The sequence below is a fragment of the Acanthochromis polyacanthus genome, chromosome 22 (assembly GCF_021347895.1).
Source record: "Acanthochromis polyacanthus isolate Apoly-LR-REF ecotype Palm Island chromosome 22, KAUST_Apoly_ChrSc, whole genome shotgun sequence".
NCBI classification, from domain to species: domain Eukaryota; kingdom Metazoa; phylum Chordata; class Actinopteri; family Pomacentridae; genus Acanthochromis; species Acanthochromis polyacanthus.
The window spans coordinates 28,541,407-28,561,332 of NC_067134.1; the positions used below are offsets into that span (position 1 = coordinate 28,541,407).

Below are 19,926 nucleotides of genomic sequence, written 5' to 3' on the forward strand. Positions count from 1 at the left end.
AGCAGAACTCAGAGTTCAGTGTGTTCCTTTGTGCTGTTTAAACTGTGAGTTGTTCCTGTCTTTTCCAACCCTCTGAGTTTGTCTAAACTGTCCTCAGAAAACTGTAGACGGTCTGAATGATCGATCTACTCACTCATCCAGCAGTTCTCACTTCACAGCATTTATGACGCTGACTTTAAGAAACTCACTAAATAAAAGAAAACTAAACAGAAAGAGGACATCATATGTACGAATCTGTTAAAAAACAAACCAACAATGGTTGAAAAAAGCAGCTAACTTCCAGAAACACTGCTGCTGGTTTCATCTGAGAAGAACATCCTCACCACAGACGAATGTTCCTCCAAGAAAAGGTTCTGAACGTGGAACAAGATGAAGACGTTTTCTCCATAAAAAAACAGAAAACTCGGACTGAGTGATCAGACAACACAACAGATCTAATTTATGTCACAAATGCTGTTATTTGTGGATCATCTCTGATCTCTTCATCTATTTGTCCCTTTTAAAGTCTTGATCCTCTGATTTACATATTTTATTTGTTTTTATTAATTAGATGCTGCATTGAAGTAAATAGAACTGATGGTGTTCAACTATACAGAGCAGAACATGTTCAACTTTAGTGCAGATAAGAGTAAATAAACAAAAAGAAATAATTGATGGTTTTAGACAACAAACCTTCATTTCATTCCATCTGGTTGAACAAGTTACCCCTAGAATTATCACTTTTATCAGCTGTGGTCAGTGTTTTCATCCCTGACGTCTCACCAACAAACTGAACAGATTTCTTATCTCATCAGTGGTACTAAATACGTTATTTACATAATTATCCCCATCTATGAACACGAAAACCTGAGCATGTGATCACTACCAGCAGCTCATGAGGATGAACCTGGAGTCTCATGATCATGTCAAGGTCAAGAAATCACCAAACTGTCCAGTCACAGTCAGTCTGGTCGTTAATCGGCCAATAAAACGGGTTCTGGGAACACGAAGGAGCGCTTAAAGTCACAGTCAGCTTTCCTTTAATCAGCCAGTAACAGAAGCTAAGTAGCAGCTAGCAGCAGGAGAAACCTCATCATCAAACACCAAGCTCTGCAGCAGACGGTAAAACTACCAACACAGAAAACTACACAGCAGAGGAACCAGGAACAAGTGGAGTCAGCTGGAAGACCTTTTCTAGTTTTAACAGTTCAGGAGCTAGAAGCTTGCAGATGGCAGTAGATCACCCAATAGATGCATTTATATGAAGGACATCTGACTCTGGCAGGAGGTTTTCAGGGAAACGTCTGTGTTAGTCCTACATGGACGGACTAATCCAGAGCAGCAGACAAGATGGATGTGTAATTATTATGTTATACCAGTTTTCTGGTTCGTACAGCAGAGACCTCCACATGTCCTGCAGATGGACGGATGATGCTGGGTAGATTCTCGTGAACTTGGTAAGATGGTAGAGCTTACATTGTTGTACCTTCATACTCTGCACATTATTGCTAAGTAGAAGATGAAACCTTGATGTCATGACTGACTCAGACCTGAACTTTAACTGGTAGTGAATCTGTCTGATGCCACCTGAAGAACGTTGGAGAACCAAGGGTTTCCTGTCTACAGGAGACACAGAGGAACTGGTTCATCATTTATTTTCAGAAGGTTAGATTATTGTAATGGAGTCTTTAGTGGTCTTAATAAGAAACCAATCAGCTGATCCAGAGTCCTAACCAGCACCAGGAACCTGGACCCCATCACACCGGTCCTCAGATCAACACTCTGACTTCCTCTTAGTCAAAGGATGGAGTTCACAGTCTGACTCCTGAGTGGTCCTGGACCAGAATCATTCTGGACTTATCTCCATGTGAAGCCTCCAGAGCCCTCAGGACATCAGGGACAGGCTTACTGAACCAGAACCAGAACCTGAACAGGTGAAGCTGCATTCAGCTCTGATGCTCCTCACCTGTGGAACAAACTTCCTGAACACCTGAGATCTGCTCTTAAATCAGATCTGAACACCAGATGGTTTCCTGCAGCTTTCTCTGAGATGATCAGTGTGTTTTCTGTCTTTTAATTCACTTTGATGATCTTAATGTTGACTTTTATGTTTTATTTCTGTGATTTTAACCCACGTTTACTTTGAAATCATTCTCTGAACGTCACTGTGAAGCACCTTAATTGTGTATGAGCTGTTCTTTTGTATCATTGGCTCAATTTTCCATCTGCTGGTCTGTGAGGATGAAATGTAGATGAAATGTGGATAAATGTTCATCACTCAGCCGGTGAGGAGCTCATAGCTGCAGAAAGTCAAACCCCAGGCTGATATATTCTGGCTCTATGAGTGTTTAGGATCCATGAAGCTCCAAGTGATGCAGATTTCATCCCACTAGTGAGCATGTACGGACTAAACCTCAGGGTCTGCAGGTCCAGAACACCATAGAAGACGTGTTAGAATTAATTCAAACAAGGCGTGTCTGAATTTCACTTGAATTTCAATGAGCGATCTCAAGAGGAAGCTTCTAGTTTCTGCTGGAAAGGTCGAGGTCAGAGATCAGAGCCTCGACTCGGTGAGAGTTTAGCTGTTTCTGCTTTTCTAAATGTAAATGTGGTTAGTCAGAGTTTTGGCTCCGTTTCTTCTCTTTCTGCCCGTTTTAGACACATTCAGAGATGGAGGTTTTCCTCTTGCTGTTCTATGAAGGTTCAGGGTTCAGATCAGAGATGTTTTCATTCCAAAAGTTTCAGTTCGGCTGCAGTTGACCCATTTTTCTGTGGGTTTCTGTCAGAATTTTGCAGACTGTGAAGTGATTTACTATCCATGAATGAAGATTCTGTATTTCTGAAGACAACAGACGGGCTGATTCTTACATCCAGGACTGTTCTGACTAACAGAAGAACTCTGCGTTCCAGAAGGTGACAAACATCTGCTGTATTTGTGAAGGTGGAGGGTTCTGGGTGTCTTTAGGTGACCGGTTACTTAGTTAGCTGGCTATTGGCCTACCTGCTGCTGACCAGGCCGGAGGACGAAGGGTTAACCAGGTCAGGCATGGCTGAGGGGGAGGTGCCTACTGTCGCCATGACGACCAGTTCAGGATCCAGGATAAAGATCTCTTCCTGGGAGATTTCTGACACATAGTTGAGATGTTCCTGAAACAAACATCCAGAAGGTTTTATTGACCAGTAAAATCAGCGCAGACAGCATTATAATGACACTGGTTTTATGTCCTGAGGAACATTTAGACTCTGTGTCTTTCCAGGTGTAATACGAGGTGATTCTGAATGAGCCACTCCTGGACATTAACCACATAAAGACGTCTGCAGACTGAGCTGGTGTTTTAGCAGTCCTACATAGAATTGCATCATCTGCATAAAGTTTGACATGTTGCACTTTAACGGCAAGTTATTAATGAAAAGCCTGAACAGTAAGGGGTCATTTTAACTTATTTATGCACATTATTATAAAACATCTGAATGAAACAGCAGTAATCAGCAGAATAAACGAGACTATTTGTGCACAGTTGATCTTTCTTTCTGTATTCATTGCTAAATCTTTGATACTTTATTATGATTGGTAGTGTCTACAGATACAGACTTTCCATTTGCCAGACAGATACGGACCCGTATGCGAGTCTCGCGAGTCAAGAAGCTGCTAACCACTGCAAACTGTTGAAAGGTAAGCAAAGGTTAAGGTTAGGGTTAGTGTTAGGGTCAGGTTTAGGGTCCGTACCTGTAGTACCGATGCTACGGGTCCGTACCGCTAGCGTCTACCGGGAGTCACGTGACCAGATCTCGCGTATCTGATTGGCAAATGGAAAGTGCCGTATCCGTAGTCCACAGGCTACGGGTACGGGTCCGTACCTCTAGCAACAACCATTATGATTATTATATACTTTATTTTATGGATGCTGTTATGCCACAATAAGGCAATGTGACCATTTTCGTGTTGAAGTGTCAGATGTTTTTATTCAGTTTGTTGTCTTTATGTTTGAATGTGTTGTGTGAAGCGATCGACGGAAGGATTTTTACAGATTTCAGCTCTGAAAACATCTCAGAGAGCAAAAAGACTCAGTTTGAAAATTTGATTTCTTTATAATTCTACATTTATTCCAAACAGAAAGTCCAAAAAAGATGAAACTTTACACCGATCAGATTGAGGAGACTCACTATGAAATGTAATCCAGGTTTTAGTTTGTTTTCAGCTGTGTAGGAGTTTATCCTCTGAGTTTATTAAAGTTAGAAAACAACAGCAGCAAGAACTTCATTTCTTACTTATAAATGATCCCCATCATGGAGGAAGGATGGAGGATCATCTAACTGAAGCAGTAAATCAGTCGTTGTTTAGTGACTGTCCTGAGGGGAGTTCATCAGGACACATGGACAGAATCTAGGTTCAGTGTTTAGGAAATCCCAGATAAACCAGACTGTTAGTTTAGATTTAGTAATTAGATTTAGTCAGTTTATCCTCCTATGACAGCTGTGGTGTGGTTCTGTCACATCTACCAGGTTGATGAAGCCATAACGGTTCATATTTCACACGTCTGAAGGATCTGACCATCACACTGAAATATGTAAAAATCCAAATTGTCCTAAAGCGTCCCGGCATCGTCCCACAACGTCCTAAAATCTTAACCAGCTTTACCACGGCTGTCAGGTCTGTGAGGGAAACAGAATCTGTGGTGATTGCAGGAAAAGATGCGTGACGCCGACTCTGGATTATCTGTAGAAATGAGGAGATAAATAACTGAGGAACAGAGGAACACTAACGGCATGGAACTGAAGAGTCTTTGTGGTTTAATAAACGCCTGTCCTCTCCATTACCACGTCCTCATGGAACTAAGACCACATTCTGATGAACTCAGCTGCCTGAAAGGACAACACCTGCTCTCTGAAGGACGTCTCACTGCAGAGACGAAGGACACGAAGTCCTCTGAATGTGACAGAGGAACTGAATATTAAAAAGCTGCTGAGGCCAAACGCAGCAGAACCACCTGTCAGAGAGACGCCAGGACACCGTCCTCTGCTGACAGCAGCAAGAATTCAGCATCTGGCAGGAAACAAACTATGTGGACGGACAGAAACAGAAGACATCAGCTTCTATCCCGGACTGTTAGAGGCAGAAGACCAAGGGCTGATTTAACAGACGTCCTCCTGACTAACAGTCTGATCACTCAGAGACGTCTCAACCGTGTCCTCTATTTTTTTGAACATGTTTTTTATGCTTCTGTACAGCACCTTGGTCGACTCTGGTGGTTTAAAGTGTTTTATAAATAAATTTGATTTGATTTTATGAGACGTCTCTGAACATTTCTGTCATTTTTGCGTCTCATTTTTGTCATTTCATGTCTTCTGGTACTGAAGAGGTGAATAAAAGTGAAGCTTTGTGTGTTTTTAGCTGAACATTATACATCAGAGAGGCGTTTAGCATCAGTTTAATGCAGGATGGACTCGTTCTAATGGAGATTCATTTCTATTCTGAGCAGCCGCCTCACAGGTGTGTTTGTGACAGCGGGTCACCTGGAGCAGGTGGGTCAGACGTCTTACCTGGGCTCTGTCGATCCTGTAGAAGCGATCTGCTGTCGTAGCTGCAGAGACAAACAGAAACAGAGTTAACGTCAGATTTAATCCATGCTAGAATGATAGAAACCCTCCTCCAGACTTTAAATCAGCGCTTTTCTACAGCAGGTTGTTCCAGCAATCATTAAAAGTTGTGGTGAGAAAGCAAATATCTTTCATCCTCGTTAAGTCGTACATGAGCTGCCTCCGCCTGCTGCTGCAATTATTCTGGAACAACCGACAGCCTGCAGTGGAACCAGATGAGGAAACGCCACCACGCTGAGAACAAGAACATCCAGTCAATCTATCGACTCCTACAGCAGAACATAATGGAACCTTAGTCCTCGGTTCTCCAGTGGTTCTCTGACTGGTTGTAGTGGTTCTCTGACTGGCTCTAGTGGTTCTCTGACTGGTTCCAGTGGTTCTCTGACTGGCTCTACGGGTTCTCTGACTGGCTCTAGTGGTTCTGTGACGGGCTCTAGTGGTTCTCTGACTGGTTCTAGTGGTTCTCTGACTGGTTGTAGTGGTTCTCTGACTGGTTCCACTGGTTCTCTGACTGGTTCCAGTGGTTCTCTGACTGGTTGTAGTGGTTCTCTGACTGGTTCTAGGGGTTCTCTGACTGGTTCTAGTGGTTCTCTGACTGGTTGCAGTGGTTCTCTGACTGGTTGTAGTGGATCTCTGACTGGTTCTAGTGGTTCTCTGACTGGTTCCAGTGGTTCTCTGACTGGTTCTAGGGGTTCTCTGACTGGCTCTAGGGGTTCTGTGACGGGTTCTAGGGGTTCTCTGACTGGCTCTAGTGGTTCTCTGACTGGTTCCAGTGGTTCGCTGACTGGTTCTAGTGGTTCTCTGACTGGTTCCACTGGTTCTCTGACTGGTTCCACTGGTTCTCTGACTGGTTCCAGTGGTTCTCTGACTGGTTCCAGTGGTTCTCTGACTGGTTGTAGTGGTTCTCTGACTGGTTCTAGTGGTTCTCTGACTGGTTCTAGTGGTTCTCTGACTGGTTCTAGGGGTTCTCTGACTGGTTCTAGTGGTTCTCTGACTGGTTGTAGTGTTTCTCTGACTGGTTGCAGTGGTTCTCTGACTGGTTGTAGTGGATCTCTGACTGGTTCTAGTGGTTCTCTGACTGGTTCCAGTGGTTCTCTGACTGGCTCTAGTGGTTCTCTGACTGGTTCCACTGGTTCTCTGACTGGTTCCACTGGTTCTCTGACTGGTTCCAGTGGTTCTCTGACTGGTTCCAGTGGTTCTCTGACTGGTTCCAGTGGTTCTCTGACTGGTTCTAGGGGTTCTCTGACTGGCTCTCGTGGTTCTCTGACTGGTCCTAGTGGTTCTCTGACTGGTTCTAGTGGTTCTCTGACTGGTTCTAGGGGTTCTCTGACTGGTTCTAGTGGTTCTCTGACTGGTTGTAGTGGTTCTCTGACTGGTTGCAGTGGTTCTCTGACTGGTTGCAGTGGTTCTCTGACTGGTTCTAGTGGTTCTCTGACTGGTTCTAGGGGTTCTCTGACTGGCTCTAGTGGTTCTCTGACTGGTTCCAGTGGTTCTCTGACTGGTTCTAGTGGTTATCTGACTGGCTCTAGTGGTTCTCTGACTGGCTCCACTGGTTCTCTGACTGGTTCTAGTGGTTCTCTGACTGGTTCCAGTGGTTCTCTGACTGGCTCTAGTGGTTCTCTGACTGGTTCCACTGGTTCTCTGACTGGTTCTAGTGGTTCTCTGACTGGTTCCAGTGGTTCTCTGACTGGTTCCACTGGTTCTCTGACTGGTTCTAGTGGTTCTCTGACTGGTTCCAGTGGTTCTCTGACTGGCTCTAGTGGTTCTCTGACTGGTTCCACTGGTTCTCTGACTGGTTCTAGTGGTTCTCTGACTGGTTCCAGTGGTTCTCTGACTGGTTCTAGTGGATCTCTGACTGGTTCCAGTGGTTCTCTGACTGGTTCTAGTGGTTCTCTGACTGGTTCTAGGAGTTCTCTGACTGGTTCTAGTGGTTCTCTGACTGGCTCTAGTGGTTCTCTGACTGGTTCCACTGGTTCTCTGACTGGTTCCAGTGGTTCTCTGACTGGTTCTAGTGGTTCTCTGACTGGTTCCAGTGGTTCTCTGACTGGTTCCACTGGTTCTCTGACTGGTTCCACTGGTTCTCTGACTGGCTCCAGTGGTTCTCTGACTGGTTCCACTGGTTCTCTGAGTGGTTCCAGTGGTTCTCTGACTGGCTCCAGTGGTTCTCTGAGTGGTTCCAGTGGTTCTCTGAGTGGTTCCAGTGGTTCTCTGACTGGTTCTAGTGGTTCTCTGACTGGTTCCAGTGGTTCTCTGACTGGTTTAATTAGTTCACCTTCGCTCCGGGTGCTTTCATCGAAGATGTTCCAGGTTTGTCTTAATGTACTGAAACCATCTGAACCCCTAAAACCCAGCAGCAGCTTTGAAAAGAATGTTTATTCCTTTAAAAAATGATGAAAATTGATTCTTCTTCTGGCAGTTGGCTGTATTTTCTGACTATTGGAGTGATAAAATAACGATCTCCTAAATACACTTTATACCTTCAAACCTGACTTTAACCAACGTATCCAAAATTTTTTGTGCATTTAAATATTCAACCATCATTTTCAGAATCCAAAAGAAGCTGTCTTTGTGTTAATAATTAGCTGGGGAAGCCTTTAATCCATTAATCCGGGTGTCCAGTGAGTTTGCAGTTGCTCAGAATAGTAGATATTGAGAAATATCTGATCAGACGTGTTTGAAGTCGTGTTTGGGAGAAAATCTGACACAAATTCTGGTTCCGTTTTTCAGTAATCTATGTTTAAAGCTAAAAACATGAGAACAAATTTATAAGTGACATTTACGCTGTTTGAAGCTGGTGGATCTAACTTCACCTTCATACTAGTAAAAAGAAACACAGCCACCAGAGAAGCCCTTCACCATTCTACATCTGTTCTATTAGAGGTTTCATCCACTGGAAGCATTTAATCATGAACATTATCTCGTTCATTAGCTGTAACCATGTGGTTTTAGCTGCTTTAAATCTCAGAACTCAGCCTCGGGGGAGGCAGATTAGAAAGTCATTCTGAGTCATTTCTCAGCGCTGTGTCATTGGGATAATTTCAGAACAAATTGACAAGACGTCTAAAACTGTGGTTTTAGTGAGGAGATGAGTAACGGATTCATTCTGAACCATCAGGGCTCCAAGAGAAGAACTCACTGAACCCAATCCTGATTTTCATGCTAAATACAAACACAAACGATGCTTTATTTAAAGCAATGACAACAATGTGATGTACTTACAGTCTAGGAAACACCACTTTGGAGATAATCTCTGCGAGGAAACAATCTTTGGCTTGGCCGCCTCCTCCTGAAGGACAAACAGACCAATGGTTAGATTAAAGAGCAGCAGAGAACGATGGGATGTTTAGCTAGAAGTCATCCATCCACACCAGTTCATGGTTTCTCTTTACCTGCATGACTATTTATATTGTAGATTCTCACTGAAGGCTTCAAAACTGATGGTCCAAACCCATTAAGAAGGAAGAAGTTCCACTAATGAACCTTGACAATGAACGCCTGTGGAGTGGAACCATTTCAGGTTCTACCTCATGAAGCTCATCCAGAGAACAACAAGAGTGTTCAAAGCAAGAACCAAAGCATCTAAAATATGAAACGTGTAATACATGAGTCCATCTGTGTTCATTCGCAGTTCTGATGCCTTCAGTGAGAAACTACAATGGAAACAGTCCTGAAGATAAACAAGAACTACTAAAAGAGAACTTCTTACAGGTAGGGTATGAACAGAACAGAAGGAACGGACAGATGGAAGAGAAGGTCTGAGCTAGAGAGAGAAACTCAGTGAAAAAGTCCAAGCAGGCCAACAGAGCTGCTGTCATTTGGTTATTAATGCTTAATCAGAACTCATTTAAACAGATTCTGTCCACATTCATCATAAACCAGAGGTGTGCAGTCATTCCTACAGGAACACTAAAAGACAGAAAGGCAGCCGTCGTGTGGGACGACACATCATTTAAATACAAACTCTCAGTCTGTCCTGGAGTTCACACAGTTGTTCATCTTCACACTTTCTCCAGGATCCAGCAGCTGGCCAGCAGCTACAGACTGTCATTATTATTATTGTTCTGGAGTGGGCCAACAAACAGCAGCACAGGACTCCTGGACAATTAAACCCTTCTAGAAAGCATGTAGACACCAGAGAACCTCGTAGGCCCAATAACTGCTACTGCAAATACGACTCTTTGAACGATGGAACATGAAGATGAGGTGACCTAGTGGAGCCACCTGTAGATAACCCAGAAACTATCTTACAACTGCAATAAACACGGTAGTGTTGTACCTGCATGGAAAACAAACCCTCCTGTTCAAAAGATTCATGTTCTCCATGAAAACTCCCTCTTTTATCCATGTGCTAGCATAACTGTACAAAGGTTTTCTAACCATCAATGAGCCTTTCAGCACCATTAGCTAACACAATGTAGCATTAGAACACAGGAGTGATGGTTGCTGGAAATGTTCCTCTGTATCCCTATGGAGATATTCCATTAAACATTTACAGCTACAATAGTCATTTACCACATTAGCTATGTCTACACTGGATTTATCATTCATTTAATGTTATCTACATTGAAAAAAAAAACATTATCTTTCAGAGTTCTTCAAGTGGATTAGAAAAAGAATTATGAAAACAACAAATTCGTCTGTGGTGTCTGCAGTTGGATGTCTTTAATTAATAAACTGGTTGATGATTTTATAAGTGTAGGTCAGCAGTATGTTGCCTTTCAAAGGTCAGCCAGCCGTCCTCCACGATCTCTTCTACTTGGCTGGATCATCCAAAAGCATCATTTAAATTTCTCCTTTTCACTGAAGGGTAGCTAATGTACATCCATCCTTACTCTGCCTCTGATTGGTCCTTTCACAGAGACCTCAACAACCCGTTAATTCCAATGTTTGCGCTGCACTAAGTCAGTCAGCAGCACTGGAAGTTGTGACATAAACCTACAGGACTATTAGAAATGAGGAATCTTTGTTGTTCTTCCTGCTGACAGATCGAGGTTTTTTAAACTCTTCCTGGAAAACCCTACTTTGCCCTGAAGTCTGCGACTGAATAACTCAAACCAAAACCAAACTGAGGGCGTTGACCCTGATATTGTTCCATAACCTACACCAATCTGGACATTAGATCCACAAACATTCATTCCCTGCCTGTCTGGTGGCACCTTCTGTATGAATATTTATTAGTTTTCCCCAGACATCTGCTAAAAATAATAAAAAATCCAAATGCTGGTTCCGTCTATATAAAATCACTGCAATAAGTTTATCTCTGATTGCACCACAGACTCCAGTTTGACGGTTTTGTTTGAATGAAGGCCCTGGTTGAACGTGTGATGAATGTCCTCAGGAGGAGGTCACATTGGGAGGTTAAATGCTCTTCATTAAACCACTCAGACAGACGCCGACATGTCTCCCTGTAGGTCTGAATGAGGCTCAACAGAATAAATTAGAAGTCGTCCTCTTACAGCAAATAATCAGCCTCATATTTAATTCAGAGATGGACTTAAATCAGCTGAAAACTCCATGACCACACCTTCACATCCGCTCTCCTCATTACTGAACTTTCTGTATGTTCGCTCAAACTTTTCTCCAATTAGTTTGGAATACAGCAGCAAGACTTTTAACAAGATCAGAAAACAGACAGATAGGAGTGAAACGCCTGCCTCTGCTGTGTTTCCTGAAGTTAAATGTGCTCTTTGTTTAGTAAATGGTGTTGGTCCTGCTGGCAGAACACTGTCAGACCCTCAGATCTGGAGACCAAAGGATCCTGGATGTCCACAGATCAAGGCCTGGATGTGCTGCTGAAAGAGCAAATGCCCCAAAACTGAAAACCTCCCTCCTCCGTCAGTTTGTTCTCCTCACTCTATCAAACTTTCTCAGTTAAAACAGCTTGTGTTTACTGGGCCTGACTTGCACTGCTTGGCCTGAGGCTGAAACTTGTTGGCTGCTCGTCTTGTCTTCTTTCTTTCTGCGCTTCAAAGCTCTTTGGATCAACTTTAGAGTTCTTTTTGCTAAAAACTCACCCAGTCTGATCGTAAACATCCGGAGAGTTAATTCTTCATGATGTTTAGAGTGTTGACTGTTTTAGGGATGTGTGGATTTGATTAAACGATCATTTCAGAGGCTGGATGTGCTGCTCAGTGCTGGTCTGTAGGGACACTCAGGTAATGATGCTAACACTGAAAACACTCTCCTCTCTGCTAGTCAGGTATCCCAGCGGTAAAACTGTCTACTTCTGGAACTGTTTTCCTGTTTTGCAGATCTTCCTTAAAGTATCATCAGTGTTTCTGGACACAGATGGTTGATATTCACACCATTTCCTGGCAGATGGAACTAAATACTAAAATATTTGGCTGTTGATGCCGAGAAGAGGAGAGCATGAATCAGAACATCTTATCACTAGTCAAGAGGTGATTTCTCAGCTTCAGCTTCCATCCAACAGGACAGGATTTTAGGTTATTCTTACCGCATGTTTCATTCACTTATTTTTGGGCTAAATGCAGTTAATGTCTCCATCCATCTGTCCACAGCCTCGGTCCTTTGATATCTTAAAGCAGTTTCAATCTTGTGTGCTGCTGGTTTATCCAGAAGAGCTTCAGCTGTGAGCCATGAGAGGCACAGAAATGGAACCAGGAGGACCAGAATACTGAAAACACAGGTCGTTTTTCCTGAAATAAACATGCATGGTGGCCGCAGCTGAACTGGATGTAGTTTGATTTATGGTAGTTTGATGTAGTTTGAAACTGTCGCTGTCAGACTTAGTGTGAACTTCTAAGGTCTCCAGAACCTCGTGCCATGTTCACCACTATACTCAACACATCAGGAATAATCTCAGTGACACTTTGCTCCAGGCTAACCAGTGAATAGCTGCTACATCCTGCATAAAGTCAACCTTCTAAAAACGACTTCAATATGACCACACGGCAGACTGATGTAGATCTATGAGTAGAACTATGTGTTTGTATCAGCTACACAAAAAACAAAGTGGTTTTAAATCAAAATAAGGAAAACGTCCAAACTTGATTCCAAATGTGACTGTTTCAATGGCTGTGTTCCACTGGATTACGGAAGTCACAAGTCGGTCTCATGTTTGAGTAGAAAGTCTAGTTTAAGTCTGTTTTGAGTCCATTATGTGCCACGTCACACTTCCCTTGTAAGTCTTTTGTAATATAAGTTTTAAGTTGTAGAAGTAGAAGTAGAGACCTGGATATTCTCTGAGGCTTCATGTTGTCTGAGATGCTTTTCCACAAAGACTGGTAGAAATCTGAACACTCTCAGGACAGTTAGCATAAAATCGGTCCAATTTAAATAAAATCAGTGCAGTTTTGGCAGTTTCAACACAGAAAGCAGCAACAACCTGAGCTGAGCGCTGCAGAGACAGGACTGGATGTAAAAGTCACCTTCCAGTAGATGTGACGGCAGGAGAACGAGCCGAGGAAAGTTATTTTCCTTTCAAAGTGCAGAGCGTGACAGAAACGCTGGTGAAGTAAACACCTCTCCTACTCTACTTATCTCATCCTGCTGTCAGCTTCAGCAGCAGACTCTGAGTAAAACGCCTTCAGGCTCTCAGAAAACCTACAAACACTGAATAAAAGCCAAACTCATTCGACTGACTCCTCTCTTCTCCACTTTCTTACTCCCGTTTCTTCTCCATTCACTCTCTTAACCCATCGATGGAGGAAAGCTCGTGGAAAGCAGACAAAGACTGAGATCAGAGCTGCTCTCTAGGGAAGAAGTTTGCTCTGTTCAGCTTTGATTTTATCTACTTTAAAATCCATTTCCTTCCATTTTCACATGAACAGGACGACCGATCAGCAACAATAGGTCACCTTAGCAGACAGTGGACAGTTTTCTTTGGTTAAATCTACATTTAAAAAAAGCTGCTGAGACAAGAAGAAGGTAGTAACCTTCTCAGACATGAGACTGCACAGCAGCCGTTTGTCAGCCAGAAGCTGCGTCTCTATGGATTAAAGCTTTGATATAATGTTCTGTTTTAGCTTTCTTCATCCATCCATGTTCTGCCAGTGATCCAGAGTGAGGTTTCAGTGGTGATCCTGGAAGTCCCAACTTCCTTCTACCCACCAACGTTTTCCATCTCTTCCCAGAGAAATCCTGAGGCCTTCATAATCCCTCCGGTGAGTTCTGAATCCATCCTGAGGTTCCCTACCAGAGGAACACGCCTGGAAAACCTCCAATCAAAGGTTTCCTAGCATGCATCCTGATGAGATGCCCCTCAGCTGGCTCCTTCCAGGAAGAAGAAGCTTTCAGTCTACTCAGATCCTGTCCTCCTCTCTAAAGGCGAGTCTTGGCATGAAGCCGGGTTTGACCGTTAGCTTTAGCGATCTCATCCTGTTGGTCAAAGCTCATGACCACGCGTCGGCATGAATCCAGATAATCTGGTAAATCCAAAGGTTTGATTCAACCTCAACATCAGAACCAGCTGCCTGATGTTCTGCTTGTTGCCAGGTTTAACTGTGGAGACCTCTGGAGGGGTCTGTGGTTTCTCCAGGATGCTAGCAGTAGATCCTTTGGGAACCAGTTGGACTGTTTATGGTATCAGAGGAACAGTTCGTGCAGTGTGTTGGGTTTAATGGAAGCTGCTGCTGCTATGGAGGGCTGTGTTTGGTCTACAGCAGCACTCAGATGTTAATGTCCAGATAAACAGACTCCTGGGTTCACAGCAGAACGTTACACCATAAGAAGATGATCAACAGCTTTCACTCCAGCTGTCTGTCTGATCTGTACAGCATCGTTCTGGTTAGGAAGTTATTTAACATCCTGAATATACTGTAAAGAATTAAAGTTGACTCTGCATGTGATCAGAAGATGCCTGTTTTTCTCCTAATAAATCCCAAACTGCAGCAGAGAGCGTTACAAGCCACCAGAGAGCCGCAGATCAAACAGGAAACAGGCGCTCATCACGGCGTTGCTATGCAACACAACGCCTGACAACAACTCATGTTCCTAGTGTTAGGGATGCAGCCTATATAAAACCAGGATGGTGTTGTTAAAAATAACATGTAGAGTTAAAGAGGAAGATGAAGGATGTGGGAACAGGAGAACAGAACACTGAGAGGTCATTCCATCCACACTTCTCTGTTCAAGAGACATCCACCACATTTACAGCCACTCCAGCCATGGGATACCTCTGATTTATCTACACGACTGATGGATGAAGCAAAAACAGGTCTTTGTTTCTCAGATTGAGGCATTAGGAATCATCTAACAACACTCAGCTGGATTAAACCTGATTAATGGAAGGATTTTTAACATGTAGACCTGACAGCGTATCAGCAAACCTCACTGCGGTAGACTGAACTACTGTCAACTGAAAATTAATTTACAGGTGATTACGGTGTTCTATTACAGCCACATTTACATACAAACTGAACAGTTTATATTCTGTAGAAGTTTGACTAAAGCAGAAACTCTTCCTCCTCTGTGGACACTCAGTAAAGGAAACACAAACTGAACTAGGCTGGATATCCTGACCTCACCAATAACTAACAGTGCGATAGTGGACAGAACAACACAAAGCTATTACATGTTAAATCATGTGAATACATCCTCTCTGTTGTGATCTATGGAGCAGGAAACTACATGAGTGCAGACGTTATTTTTAATAGGTCCAGAAAAGAACACGACTGCAGAGCTTTATGCTTCTGAACACAACTCGGGTAGCAAAGGCTGGAAAAGCACAGCGACTTTATCCCCTCCAACGCACACGTCAGGACAACACAAAACACGTCAGGACAACACAAAACACGTCAGGACAACACAAAACACGTCAGGACAACACAAAACACGTCAGGACAACACGTCATGACAACACAAAACACGTCAGGACAACACGTCATGACAACACAAAACACGTCAGGACAACAAAACACGTCAGGACAACAAAACACGTCAGGACAACAAAACACGTCAGGACAACACAAAACATGTCATGACAACACAAAACATGTCAGTACAACACAACACGTCAGGACAACAAAACACGTCAGGACAACACAAAACACGTCAGTACAACACAACACGTCAGGACAACAAAACACGTCAGGACAACACAAAACACGTCAGTACAACACAACACGTCAGGACAACATGTCAGGACAACACAACACGTCGGGACAACACAACACATCATGACAACACAACACGTCATGACAACACGCCAGGACAACACATCATGACAACACAACACGTCATGACAACACGCCAGGACAACACATCATGACAACACAACACATCATGACAACACAACACGTCAGGACAACACAACACGTCAGGACAACACAACACGTCAGGACGACACAACACGTCAGGACGACACAAAACACGTCATGACAACACAAAACATGTCAGTACAACACAACACGTCAGGACAACAAAACACGTCAGGACAACACAAAACACGTCAGTACAACACAACACGTCAGGACAACATGTCAGGACAACACAACACGTCGGGACAACACAACACATCATGACAACACAACACGTCAGGACAACACAACACGTCAGGACAACATGTCAGGACAACACAACACGTCGGGACAACACAACACATCATGACAACACAACACGTCATGACAACACGCCAGGACAACACGTCATGACAACACAACACATCATGACAACACAACACGTCAGGACAACACAACACGTCAGGACAACACAACACGTCATGACAACACGCCAGGACAACACGTCATGACAACACAACACATCATGACAACACAACATGTCAGTACAACACAACACGTCAGGACAACAAAACACGTCAGGACAACACAAAACACGTCAGTACAACACAACACGTCAGGACAACATGTCAGGACAACACAACACGTCGGGACAACACAACACATCATGACAACACAACACGTCATGACAACACGCCAGGACAACACGTCATGACAACACAACACATCATGACAACACAACACGTCAGGACAACACAACACGTCAGGACAACACAACACGTCAGGACGACACAACACGTCAGGACGACACAACACGTCAGGACGACACAACACGTCAGGATGACACAACACGTCAGGACAACACAACACGTCACGTCATGACAACACGTCAGGAGAACACAACACATCATGACAACACAACACGTCAGGACAACACGTCATGACAACACAACACATCATGACAACACAACACGTCAGGACAACACAACACGTCAGGACAACACAACACGTCAGGACGACACAACACGTCAGGATGACAACACGTCAGGACGACACAACACGTCAGGACGACACAACACATCAGGATGACACAACACGTCAGGACGACACAACACGTCAGGATGACACAACACGTCAGGACAACACAACACGTCAGGATGACACAACACGTCAGGACGACACAACACGTCAGGACAACACAACACGTCAGGACGGCATCCCAGCATCAGAATCCCCCCGTCCTCTGAGAGGAAGCAGAGAATAGAAACAATAGAAACAGAACAGGAACAGAGTAGAAGCAGACAGAGTCCTCAGTGGTCCAGGTGAGCTGCTTCCTGTCTGTTAAATCTGAGCATCAAAGACTTTCTGCAGGCCTTCATTTGATTCCTTCTGATCAGTTAGAGGAAGATTCTAACGAAGATAAGATCATTAACTCGACCACAGTGAGGGACCTGAAGTCTACTTGTTGATTTCAGCTGTTAAAGAACCAATAATGTGAAACTCTACGGGATGATCTGAGGATGGTTCTACTGACAGCTACTGTCCACACAGGATCCACACTTGGTAGAAACTTCTCTTTTTTGTTGCATTCCAGTGTTTAGTTTTGATACGCTGCTGTTAAACGTTAGGACTGACACATTAACCATGGTTGAACTCTACGGTTTCAGAGAACGTTTTAAAGATGAGCTGTCCAATCATATCACAGATCAGAAGAGTGTACAGTCGTTATAACCAGCCACACTGACAGACGGTGAGAAATGTTAACCTTCCTACTGAGGAGACGACCTCTCTGCTGACAATGACAATTAAATTCTAATTTTATTCAAACCAGAGCCTCACACTAACTGTTCAGCGTGGATAAAAAGCATTCAGCTCTCCTTTTTCTCCTTTTACTGCTTTCCAACACTGAATCGTTCAGTTTGACAAGAATTCACACAAACATAAAAGCAGATTTCTACAAAGTACTGTCAATTATTGAAATGATAAAATGTTAAAGTGAATGCAGAATTATTCACCTCCATTAAAGCAACTCACTTCATTCAACACAGATAAATTAGATAGATCAAATAAAGATCTTCTGCAGTGAATGTGTTCTTAGTGATTGTATCTAGAAGGTCCAGTACCTTGTGAATCAGTACATCATAAAGGCAAAAACACTCCATGAACTCAGTAAAAAGGTAGACCCGTAACTCTGTAATCAGCAAGAAGTTCTGTGGTCAGAGGAGACCAAAAGGGAGCTTTTTGGCTGTCAGACTAGATTCTGTGTTTGGTAAATTACAAACACACCATCCCCACTGTGAAGCACGGTGGAGGCAGCATCATGATCAAAGCACAGTGGAGGCAGCATCATGATTTAGGAATGGTTCTCAACAGAAGTTACTAGAGTTTGTAAAGGAGAAAAATGCTGCAAATTATTGGGAAGTCCAACTGGATGTCATCTACCAGAGAACTACGATTTGGGAGAAGAATTGTTTTGCCAACAATGATCTGATGGACTTGGATAGAGATGCATCACAAAGCGTACGTTTTGGAATCGTCAAACCAGATCCCAGACCTCATTTCAACTGAGCATTTAGAGCTGAACTTGGAAAATTCTTTCCACATTCTAGATGCACCCGATAACTCATCATCTGGGATGTTTGGTTTCCTCAGAGTGCTCCGTTAATGTTAAAGTCCAGGACAATCAGCCCTCCTTGGTCCTCTGACCAGCAGGTCCTCCTCCACCACCTGGTCTTTATTAGAAAACACAAACTATCCTTAGTCTCTCCTGGAGGTCGAGGATTTACAGTAGTCTGGTTCCAGTAACCCAGCCTGATTTAAACGTGTAATTTCAGCACTATAAAAGTTGTGTTGCTGTGTTATTATTTCTGTATATTTTGTGTACAGGACACATTCTGTACTTTGTTTTTGGGCTGTTTGTTTTTGTATAGTTTCTGTCTTGTTCCTCTGCAGGCCTCGTTTGCCGTCTGGGGTAATAAAATGACTGAAGTCGTTCTTTGCAGAGCTTTGAGGTTTGTTTCTGCTCATTATCTGCTGCAGATGAATTATTCTCCACAAAGATGCAAACCAGAGGGTGGAGCACATCTCTGAAGAATGGAATCCGTCATGGTGGAGTTCGTTCGCTGCAGGTGTCCAAAACCCCCAGACTGGAGTCATGTTCCTCTGGTAGATCATTCTGCTGCTGCCACTCATCTGCTGCTCGTCCTCTGAGATCTCTGCCAGACAGAGTTCTTCTGTTTTCCTCTTTTAACCACTTCTGTATCTGTGATGAATCTTTTCTGTCTCTCAGTGAACAAAGCTTCATGTATTGATCTTCAGATGTTTGCTGATTGTTCTTAGGAGATGACTGATTCCATTTCAGCAAACAGTCTATATCAGAGCAGTCAGCTATAACTCAGCTCTTCACCTGTTTATAACAAAGAGGATTCATCAGCCCACGTGGTGGAGATGTGACGATTTTAAACTACTCTCAGTACCACTGACTGGATAGAACAGATGGAGATAGTCTCCATGATGTCCTCCACTGGTTTAATGACCTTCTGCTCTGAAGCCTTTAGTTCAGAATGTGACTGACAAAACAGCAATGCATTCACAAAATAAAACTTTATTTTAGTCTAAATGTGACCTAAATTTACTCAATGAACATCCATCATGCTGTGTTCAAAAAGTATTGAACTCGTGATTGGGATCATACATTCTCCAAAAAATAAGACATTTGATCCAGAAGGCAGCAGCCATGTTCAATAAAAGCAGACTCCTATTAGCAACCAGTGGAGTCGCCCCCTGCTGGCTGTTGGAAAGAAGGCAGGTTTAAGGCATTTCCTCATCTGTTTACCTTTTCACATCTGTCTTTTTGTGTACATCTGTCAAGTATTAATACTTAACATGATTCAAGCCTTCGTCGCCTTTTGTGTGTAATATCAGAATAATTCTAAATGACAGACTGTGTTCAGCATTTCAGTCAGTTATCCTGTCAAACATCCTTCAATACAACTACTGAAGAGTTTAAATAAAACTCTAACAACCATGAAGGCAACAGTCTGGTTTCCTGAAGATAAACACTAAGACCATTTCATTAACAAAACGCTACCATCATGAAATGAAACAAATCATTACAAAAATACTCTACTGATGAAAACATTCATTCATT

At 43.2% G+C, this 19,926-nt stretch overlaps 1 protein-coding gene across 1 annotated transcript in view; it reads right to left on the bottom strand.

Moving 5' to 3' along the window:
* LOC110957775 (diacylglycerol kinase zeta-like) overlaps positions 1–19,926 on the bottom strand; it is a 107,460-nt gene that overhangs the window by 26,656 nt on the left and 60,878 nt on the right. Inside the window, 3 exon segments of the mRNA XM_051943298.1 lie at positions 2,981–3,126; positions 5,521–5,561; positions 8,797–8,863. Coding sequence (XP_051799258.1) covers positions 2,981–3,126; positions 5,521–5,561; positions 8,797–8,863 — 254 coding nt within the window.